Consider the following 10,722-nt stretch of genomic DNA (forward strand, 5'->3'; position numbering starts at 1 on the left):
GCTGAATTTAACAACTTCAATACCATCAAGCACATCCATCAAAGCAGCTACTGAAATGATCTAGGGATTCTAAAACCGCAGCAGAATTCAAAAGGAAGAGCCAGAATAGGATAATTTATAATTATAGCTTCATTTCAGTCAAAAGTAAAAAATTCAAGAGAAGATTTCTTGTTTTCCCCAACAGCACTAATGAGAAGCTTGGCTATTAGTGCCATTAGGTTTGTGTTTGCAACTTCCACCTTGCTGAAGCTCATCTGAAGCAAACAAACTCCCAGAAGTTCACAGTTTCCATCCTCCTCTGGCAATGTATGTGAATATTAACTTCCTTCCATTTTTTAAATCAGAACCTCCTTCAAGGAAGACACAAGAGCCCGTGTACCCAAGAATAAAATTTTCTAATTTTAATCACACAGATCAAAGACTGAAATTCACAGTTTAAAACCAGGTGCCTGACCACAGCTGCCTAATGTGACAAACAAGCATCCTCAGTGCCTATTCCTGCCTGCCCCAGAAAGTGCAGTTTTCCCTCTAAAATGCTTTGTGCAGCTGAACTCCACCAAAAGAGACCAAGGGAATAAATCCCACATCACACCTGGCAGTCCTGGACAGCCACTGGCAAAAGGAATCAAAGACAATTCTGAAATTCATATTCCAGACAATTCCTTGGGCAAACAATGTGCCCAAGGAAGTCAAACTACCTCCAGCTGTAGCTTATTTAAATTAAATATCCTTTCATTGTTAAAATTGCTATGTGTATTAGCCTCAAATTAAAAACACTTCTATTTTTATCCTTCAGTGCCTTCCATACCACACAAAAATCCTGTCTCCAAAATGTTGGTTTGGCCCCTCTGGAATACACCTGTCCATAAGGGCTTGACCAGATTGTTGCCAACTGGAAATAGAGAATAGAGGGGGGGAAAATGGCTTTTTTTTTGCAGCTTCAGCTTCCAGTAACAAAACACAAACTGAAATTTAGGATCCACGGAGTGGAAGTGGCTTTTCCTCCTCATTTCACACTCCTTGCAATGATAGGAGATCCTGCTTCTTTCTTATTCTCCCAGTAGTCTTTTATCAACAGTCAGAAATCCCACACAATTTCAATACTGGAGAAAAGAGGAAAAACAATCTGTTAATTCACTGATCACGAACATGGCAATAAAAATATCCTGGATGTGACCTCCTTCTGTACCCACCTCCCATCAGCAGCCCCTGGGCTGGTTTGTAATGGACAGGCAACCACTGAAAGCAAAATTACTTTCTGGAAAATTTACATCTGCTCCCACAAAATGTAAATTCCATAGCCAAGCAAGGAGTTCATTGTAGGGTATTCCCAAAATCTCTCCTGGCTTCCAGCACATCCAACACCAAAAAAGCCTCACACCACTCCTTTTCCTCTTCCAGTGCAAGTCCATGAGGACCACAATCCCAGTTCCCAGGGTTTGGGAAGCATCAGGAGCTGAGCCATCCCACACTGGAGCAATCCCACCCAACACCTCCAGGGATGTTCCCTGGGCAGGAGCAGCTCTGCTTGACCACTTCCCAGTTTCTCACCACGTCAGTGAAGGACAAGGAATCATCACTGGCAGGCAGGACCACAGAGCTGCTCCCTCCTGGGAAAAGTGCTCTGCTGTGGATAAATCCCACACCTCGTGCTAACTCCCCATCCATTCCAGTGCCAAATGCTGCTCTGACACTCCTGCCCCACTGACTTTGGGGTTCCTCTCTTTTCCAACAAATAAAAGGCTCCCCCTGTGGCCTTCCCAAGGGCTGGGAAGCCCTTTCCAACCCTGGCTCAGAGCCTGCTCCAAGCAAACAGGTTCTCCCTGCAGCTATTTTTGGGAGTCTGTCCCCTCAGCCCCCAGCCCATCACCACAAACACCTCCCCAGGTTTTGTCTGATGTGAGTCCTGAGCTGGCCCAAAGGAAATGTTTCCAATTCTTCCTTTGCTGAAAGGGACTGAGCAGGGCCAGGGAGGTCATGGGAGCACCTCAGCCCTTTGCTGTGCTACCACCACATCATCTCTGCCAAGCTGAGCTTATCTCCACATGCACTTTGGTGTGAAACCCCCAAAAAACAGCACAAAAACAACCCTACCAGGGTGAACTCACCAGAAATTCTGCTTAAGGTGTTCCAGCTCCTAGAAACTTTTATGGCCACTTCCAGATGTGTCTATTTTGAAGGGTTTTTTTTTCCCCTGGACTCATTCCCACCTGTGACAAGCCTAAGTATAGCCAGAAATCCCTACAGCATCACAGGGGTATGTGCAGAAGCAGCTCAAAACTGGACAGGAAGCACTGGCTAGACACTTCTGCAGACATGCTTTAAGGAAAATTACAGTTTTTTATCCAAAAGGTGGAAGGGGGTTAAATCAACCAGTCCAAGTTGTGCAAATCTGTGAGCTCAGAGGCCGACAGCACCACAAAAAGCTGTTTTTATCAGCCGCTCCTGGCTGGGAAGCTGCTAATGGGAGATGTAATAGTTTGCTTTTACTAATCATTGTAATTGTGCAAATATACTTTTGCAAAATCTCTTGGGAGACTCTCCATGGAGGCAGTTGATAAAGTGACTCCATTAACACTTTTCCTGGGATTGGAAATGACTGTTCCTGATTTGTGGCACCAGGATTGTTTCAAAAGTCAGCTCAGATTTTCACTGCTAAAGCAGACATATAATTTCATCCAGATTTCTGCACAGGGCAGAACACACAGAGCACAAGACTCAAGCAATAACTTGGCTTATGTTTTATATCAGAAAAGGAAAATTTCCACAACAGACATTGCATAAGCACTAGTGTTTTTATACTGTTTTCCATGGAAAAGAGAACACAAGGAGATCCTTTCAGATTTCACAAACACTGCATGCTATTGAACAACAAGAAGCTACAGGAAAATGATGATTGAGGAATGCAGGCTATTTATATTTTTACACTTTATTCTGCATTAAACCTACAATAAAAGAGCTATTAATCAAAACCTCAGCAGAAGTTTTGACATACAAAACAAAGATTGATGCATCAGATAAATCACTAAAATTGCAATTAAGTTATATTATTCATCTACAGAAAAAAAATAGAAAGAAAATAGTATTTTCCTATTCAGATTTATCAAAATAAATCATTCCTGGGCCATTATCCAACCCTTATCCAGGAAGTGTTGCCATTTCCAGGTTTCACAGAGACCCAAGCTCAGGTCCCCCCAAATCCCACGTGCATCTATGCAGTGCCCTAAAAATGGAAATAAACAAAATCTGGGCTACTTCCTTAGAGCTAGGCTCGTCTATACAGGAGGGCACTGAACTGACAAGGTTCCAAGCACTTCTTGGCCAATTCCTCCCCAAAAACCGACAAACAAAACAAAATCTGCTCATTCTTAATTCTCCCTTTTAATATACAGATATAAAAGAAAAACTGAGAAGCACACGCACAAGAAAACTTCGTAATTTTTTTTTCCAATTCAAACACATCTTGCCTCTCTGAAAAAAGAGAATTTCTTGATGTTTTTTGACAACAAAATTTAGGTTTTTTCCTCCCCAGTGCCTGGCCAGGCTATGACAGCAGAGCAGCTTCTCAGGCACCAACCACTGCAAAAAAATAAAAAAAGTGCATTTCCTTGTGTGCCTTCCTTGTGTTATCAGCCCTGCCACAGCTGAGATCCCCAATCACTTTCCAGGAAATCTGAATTCCTGCTGTCCCAGGGATTGCAGGATCCTGGGGCACAGCTGATTATCTGCCAGCCCACCTTGCTGCTCCACATCCCAACTTTTATCTGGCCGGGCCAGCTGCATTCCTGGGGTTTGAAGTGGAATGTCAGCCTTGGCTGATGCCACATCACTGAGGATGCCCCGAGCCTTTGAAGAGACGACTCAAAGCTTAATTAAAAATTCAGATTTGGTCTGCCCTTCCACCAGGACCTCTCCCTGTCTTTTGGAAATGTTTCATGGTAGGAAAAAAAAAAGAATATGTGTGGAAAAGGATAAAAAAACTTGGGCTGTCAGAGAGCCTCGGATAAAGCTGCTGTAGCTGGATTCAAGCTAAGGCATAAGCAAAACCTCATCTGTTTTCCATGATTAACTGGTTTCTATTCTTTAATTATTACTACAGTACACACTTCTGCCAAATAATATTAAAATAACCTGAAAAGGCACAATCGGATACTTAACAGCCTTCCTTACTCATGGGGTTTATTTTGTATTTCAGCTCCACAAGACAAAATAATAGGAAAAAAAAAAAAAAAGGCAAGCCGTTTTTTGTGCTGAGGGTGCACAAGGTCCAAGTTTCAGAGCTGGAGGACATGGGGTTTTACACCACTTGCTGTGCAAGTACCTCACAGTCACCACAGATTTATTTATAAAGATCCATCAAAAAAAGTGGAGAAATGTGTGAAACCCCTGATTTCAGAGATGGAGAACCACCATTCTGGCATTTAAACTGGTCTGCAGGACAGCTCAAAATGGGATTTATCTCTTCTAAGTAGTAAATCCATTAGCCAGAAGACAATTCCATTAGAAAAAAATAAATAATGCTGTGTTCTGTCAGTGCTCATTTTCGAAAGGATTCAATAAACAGACAGTTCTAGTGACTCCAACTCTTTGCCATTACCCAAAAATCCTCAAAGAATGTGGATTTTTCAATCCATATAAACCCTTGGACGAGTCTCTGTCTCCGTGTTGTGCTTGTCTGAGCACAATCTGTTCTTCTTGAAAAACATATGGCCAGACAAGCTATTAGGGAGAGAAATAAATAAATTATATGCTTGCCAATCAACCAGGAGAAGCCTGTACTAAGCTGTTATTTTACACATCACTGCATCACCTGATGTATTAATATATTACTATTGTTTGCACAGTATTAATATTAAAAATAAACAGGGAACATTTTTTTCAGATTCAAAATGCATTTTTTAAATTCCAGCCCTGAAGATCAGTAGCAGACAATGAGAAAGGGCTGTGCTCCCTTCTCAGAGTAGGAGCTAAGGATTAAGATGGCAGAGCTGCCTTCACAAATATTCGAGGCCCTCTGGGCCTACAACTTCTGTTACTGTCTGGCTGAAAACATCAACATGCATTTTGAGAGTTATAGAGGCACTTAATGCTTTTCATCTTCAAAGCATTTCTTACTCCTTTCAATTCTGGCTACAAGTATCATATCCCTCTTTTGGAGATGGAAATGTTACCTTGCCCTACACTATCAAAAAATATTCCTCACCTCACCCAGGGCAGACTTAGAGGATTAAACCTTGCCAAAACCAAACCAACCACTCACGAAAGTTCTGATTTATTCTTTTCTTGCCTTCACCTCCCAACTAAAGAATTTCAGTTGTTTCAACCAACAACATACCCTGTAATTTCAGCCAGGCCAGAGAAGCCAGGATCAGACGAGCCAGGTAACAGCGATGGTGAAACTCCACCCGCAGACAAGGTCATGCCACAGCCACCAATTTAGTTATAATTTTAGTAAGAAAAGGCTCTTTACTTTCAATTAGTGCTGAGTGCCAGCTCTGCCCAGGAGAATATATTACAGGACTGTCACACAAGTAGTCATTGACCGAGCTGCAGCCCTTGGCAAGCGATGCCCTGGGATAAGGAGGATGCAGTTTGCTGAGGAATGACAAGAACACGGAATGGGATTGCACACCGCCTCCCAGGGATGCAGCCTGCTGCCACAAGTGTTCCTGCAATGACAGGGATGCTGTCAACGTGCTCTGGCTGCTGCAAAACAAAGGAACAGTTACAGGTGACTGTGGTACAGCACAACCCACAACCCTTCCCCAGCACCCTCCGTCCCACAGGAGGGAGAGGGAAGGGAAGAGATTGTGGTGAGGTTGTTTCTGCTTGATTTGGGGAATCACTTTGGGCAGAAACAAACAGATCACCTCTGCTGCACAGGGCAAAAATCCCTGTAAAGATGTGCATGCACACACCACTCACACCTCAGGATGTGGAAGGGAAGACACAGAATATTAAGACACAGCAACATCATTAACTGGGGGTTTGGCAGAACTGTCAAACAAGGGAAACAATAATCAGAGCAACAGAGAAAATCAGACAGCTGATGAACTTCCAATATTTAACCACTCCTGGAGAAAGAATACAGAGGCAGACACCCAGAAACCCACACACACTGCAGAGCACACAACAGACAGCACGTGTTCTCACTAAGGGAATCCCTGGTACGGTACAAATATCTATACTCTAATTGGAAATTTAAACAAGAAACTTAAGCTGCTGTTCAACACATCCAGCAAATGATGCAACTCACAAGTTGTCACCTATATTACATGATCCTCAGCTGCTCTAGGCAGTACCATTCAAGGAATAAATTTATAAATGAAACCAGAGCACTTGCACAGGCGAGGAAACAAAGCTCTCCCCAAAGGTAACAGTAAGACACTGCCCTCATGCAAGTCTCTGGAAATAGAAAGCAGTGGTGTGAGTGCCAAAATCAATTGTCCCACTGGTGTGCCACCAGAAACCTCTCTCATCCTCAGTCTACCTGTAGCTACTCTGTTCCAGCTGAACCTCACTCCTCTCAGCAATGCAAAATTATGGGATTTGATGAGAAGCACTCAGTCCTCACTGCTGCTGGAGCAGTGCCCTGAAGCACAGGTAGAGGAGAAGGTGCCACAGGAAGGAGACACTGCGCAGAGGAGAGGAGAGGGAGCTCGTTCCCAGCACCGCCAGCGCTCCAGCAGAAACCTGATTTATTTCATATCCCACAGCTTCCACCCTCATTACTCCCTGCCCCTTCTCACAGGCATTTAAGGCTCACAAATTCCATCCTTCTCTTACCTCTTCCATTCTGCAGACTCCAGCTCATCCTGCCTTCCTGCACTTACAGAGGATCTGGCTACACTTTCCTCTTTTCCCAGACTCAAAACACACCCAACCAACCTCTCACCTTCACTCTGCTGAAGCATTTCCACCTGCTCCTGCACTCATTGGATGCTTCCTCCCCACCTCCAGCTCAGACCACCCTTCCTGCAAAGCCCTCTGGTGACACCACCTCCTCCTGCCTGTTCGGGGATGTGCAGATGTGGGAGCCACAGCTGGCAAGGACCAGAGCACACAAGGGAAGAATTAAATCCTGCCACTTCCTCCTCTCTGGTTTATGGAGCGAAATAAAACTAATGGCTGGATATCAACCCTTCCTCCCACCAGTCCTGCCACCCTCTAAACCAGGACGACACCCTTGGATTTGTATCCAGTTAAAGCATGAAAGTGTTCTCGCTCTCCTTCCAAAATCCCACACCTTTCTCTTCTGCAAACACAACCTGTTTGCATCATCCCAAGCATCCCCACCGTGCTGGCACCAGATGCCCACCACCACTCACCAACAGCCCTGAACATGCAAAAAAAAAAAAAAGGAGGAATTCTGTGCCAGCTACACCCAGCCCTGCCTGAGCAGGCTTTGGAAATTTCAGCCCTAAAACCAAGTGAGAGGCACGGGCTGCATGACACATGTCATAACATTTTTTTATTCTACTGTAGGAGGTCAGCAAAAAAAGCTTCCAAAATCAGGGGAGGTTTGTTCCCACCGGTTTTTAATCTTAAACAGCTGTAACAATGTTCCAAGGGGGAGCAAGGACAGGCTGGGCATTAGCGTGATGAGAGTTGAGGCAGTCAAAATATGAAGCATATAAAAATAGAGCTGAGTATGAAAAGGGTTTAACTACCAGTTTCACCACATTAAATTACTTCAGGGCCTTAAATATCCAACTAATAGTAAACAGAATTTTAACATTATTTGCATCTCCGTGCACTGGCATCCAGATTGTTCCCGAGCTCAGATCATCGGTACAATTCTTGGAAAGAAAACCTGGCGCAACCCATGGCTAATTCTTGTAACAATATATATTTTTATGAGCTGCTTTTTCAAATACAACACACGTTGAGGTGATCGTATTATAATTTTTTTTTAACGCCAGACATGGATTTAGCAATGCAATTATACTGCCTTAATTTGCATGAACAGAGACTCCACCAAAGCAAAGGATTATGCTTATGTCTTTTGAGGGGAAATACACACATGCGTATGCACGGCAGAAGGGGAAAAAAAAGGGACTTCCTCGAATTCAGTACATCAATAATGTACCTTGTTAAGTGAAGTCATTTGAATCCGCGTCGTCTCAGCATCAAGGACAAGAGACAGCTCAGTGTTTGCCCGGACAAAACGAGCCCTAGGAGGCCGCCCAGCACAATGATGGTCCAGAGGTGAGAGAATGCAGCCAGTTTAGAGAAGATAAAAGGCCATTTGGGTAGAGACCCCCGCTGATCCTATGAAAGTGTCTCCTTTTCAATTTGGGAGGCTTTTAAAACTGCATTTGCTACTGACCATACCTTCCCCTGAAAGCCGCCTGGGATCCGATTTCACTTTTCCCCCCTCCAGAGCGGGTCTGCAGCCGCCGGCTGTACCGCAGGTACCAGCGCTGCCTGCAAGAACACCCCGCAAACAACGCACAACTGCCGGCAACGAGAACAACCTTCCTCCGAGCCCAGCACCTGAGCAAACTCCTCCGGCCGCACTCTGGGGCCGGGAACCATCGCTTCCCCGATCGCCCCGCAGCTCCAGCCCGCGGGATTCTCGGTCGGGACCGCCTCAGCCCCGAGCCCAGGCTCGGAGCCCTCCGCCACTGCGGGAGGCGGTTTTGGCTGCTCCTATTGTGTAAATGACAAATAAAACAAGAAACTGCCCGTGCCCCGCCGCTACGGCCCCGCTCGCCTTCGGGCGATGGGCACTGCGGGGGAAACCGGGCCGGGGAGAACCGGGGCTGAGGGAGCCCCGGGGAGAACCGGGGCTGAGGGAGCGGGGCCGGGGAGAACCGGGGCTGAGGGAGCGGGGCCGGAGAGAACCGGGGCTGAGGGAGCGGGGCCGGAGAGAACCGGGGCTGAGGGAGCCCCAGAGAGAACCGGGGCTGAGGGAGCGGGGCCAGGGAGAACCGGGGCTGAGGGAGCGGGGCCGGGGAGAACCGGGGCTGAGGGAGCGGGGCCGGGGAGAACCGGGGCTGAGGGAGCGGGGCCGGGGAGAACCGGGGCTGAGGGAGCGGGGCCGGGGAGAACCGGGGCTGAGGGAGCCCCAGAGAGAACCGGGGCTGAGAGAGCGGGGCCGGGGCTGAGGGAGCCCCAGAGAGAACCGGGGCTGGGGGAGCCCCAGAGAGAACCGGGGCTGAGGGAGCCCCAGAGAGAACCGGGGCTGGGGGAGCCCCAGAGAGAACCGGGGCTGGGGGAGCCCCAGAGAGAACCGGGGCTGAGGGAGCCCCAGAGAGAACCCGGGCTGAGGGAGCCCCAGAGAGAACCGGGGCTGGGGGAGCCCCAGAGAGAACCGGGGCTGAGGGAGCGGGGCCGGAGAGATCCAAGGCTGAGAGAGCGGGGCCGGGGCTGAGGGAGCAGGAACGGGACCGGGGAGAGCCGGGGCTAAGCGGAGCCGGGGCTGAAGGAAGGGACCGGCGAAGATGGGGCTGAGGGGAACGGGGCCGGAGGAAGCCGGGCAGCCAGCGCAGGGGGGAGGGAAAGTTTGCGAAGAAGAAAAGAACCGATGGAAGAAAGAAAGAAAGGGAGGGAGAAAGGGCAAGGCAGGAATCGGGAAGAGCGTGTGGAGGAGGGAGGCAGGGAGGGAAGGAAGGAGGGAAAACCAGGCGAGGCGCGGGCCGGGCCGGGCCGTACCTGCATGGTGACGACCCTCAGCTCCTCGGTGGCGAGTTTCCTCATCTGGCTGGCCAGGACTTGCGCCTCGTCCAGGATGGAGAACTCCGCCTCGGCGGCGCCCAGCGCGCACAGCAGCGCCAGGCACAGGAGGCCGAGCGGCCCCCGGTCCCCCCGGGCAGGGGCAGCGGCGGCGCGGGGCTGCAGCCGCCCGCCGCCCCGCGCCATGCTGGGGCACCGCCTGCCCCCTCAGCGCCGCGGGCCGCCCGCCATGCAGGGACGGCGGCGGGCGCTGCCCCGCGCCCCGCTCCGCGCTCACGGCGCTCCGCGGCCCCGGCGCTGGAGAGACGCAAACTGCGGCGCGGAGGAGGAGCGGGAGCGGCGGGGCCGAGCGGAGGCGCCGCGGGCAGGGGGAGGCGTCTGGGGCCGCCGCGCTGCGGGCGGGGGCCGGGCCGGGCCCCCCGCGCCAGCCCCGCCCCGGAGGCCGCCGTGCCCCCGGCCCGGGCGGGGGGAGCTGGGACGCGGAACGGGGCAGCTCGGATCGCCGTCCCAAAAGTCACCGCTCTGCCTCCTTTTTTTAAAAAAGAAATCTTTTTAAACTTTTAAAACCCCCCCTTTATTTTATTTATTTTATTTTATCGGTCTTCAACGTCTCCTTTCGCAACCCCGAGGACGGAGTCATCCATCCCCGGCCGCGGCGCCGCCCAGCGCGGCCTCGCGTCGAGCCTTGAGGAAATGTTTGTCGTGCAACTGACACGGGCAATGAACAAATAAATGAATGGAAGGAACGGCGGCAAAGCCCATCCCACCCTGGAACAGCAACGCGAGTGAGACGACAAGCAGAGATACCTGGAGAAAACATCCCCTATGGGGCAGGAAATCAGAGAAGCATTGAATGGTTTGGGTTGAAGGACTTTAAAATCCGTCCAGTGCCACCCTTGCCATGGGCAGGGACACATCCCACTGTCCCAGGCTTCTCCAAGCCCAGTCCAGCCTGGCCTTGGGTCCAGGGGCAGCCACAGCTGCTCTGGGCACCTGTGCCAGGGCCTGCCCACCTTCCCAGGGAATAATTTATTCCTGATTTCT

At 49.4% G+C, this 10,722-nt stretch overlaps 1 protein-coding gene and 1 long non-coding RNA gene across 2 annotated transcripts in view; one reads left to right on the forward strand and one right to left on the reverse strand.

Moving 5' to 3' along the window:
• CACHD1 (cache domain containing 1) overlaps positions 1 to 10,001 on the reverse strand; it is an 87,278-nt gene extending 77,277 nt beyond the window's left edge. Inside the window, exon 1 of the mRNA XM_072932523.1 lies at positions 9,658 to 10,001. Within this exon, the coding sequence (XP_072788624.1) occupies positions 9,658 to 9,864 (207 nt within the window). The 5' untranslated portion in view covers positions 9,865 to 10,001. The remainder of the gene's footprint in view (positions 1 to 9,657) is intronic.
• Positions 8,025 to 8,757, forward strand: LOC116808673 (uncharacterized). The gene is made up of 2 exons (XR_004368610.3): positions 8,025 to 8,208; positions 8,384 to 8,757. It is a non-coding gene; the product is annotated as an uncharacterized lncRNA (long non-coding RNA).
• Positions 10,002 to 10,722: the final 721 nt, after the last annotated feature.

Source organism: Taeniopygia guttata, chromosome 8 (assembly GCF_048771995.1).
Source record: "Taeniopygia guttata chromosome 8, bTaeGut7.mat, whole genome shotgun sequence".
NCBI classification, from domain to species: domain Eukaryota; kingdom Metazoa; phylum Chordata; class Aves; order Passeriformes; family Estrildidae; genus Taeniopygia; species Taeniopygia guttata.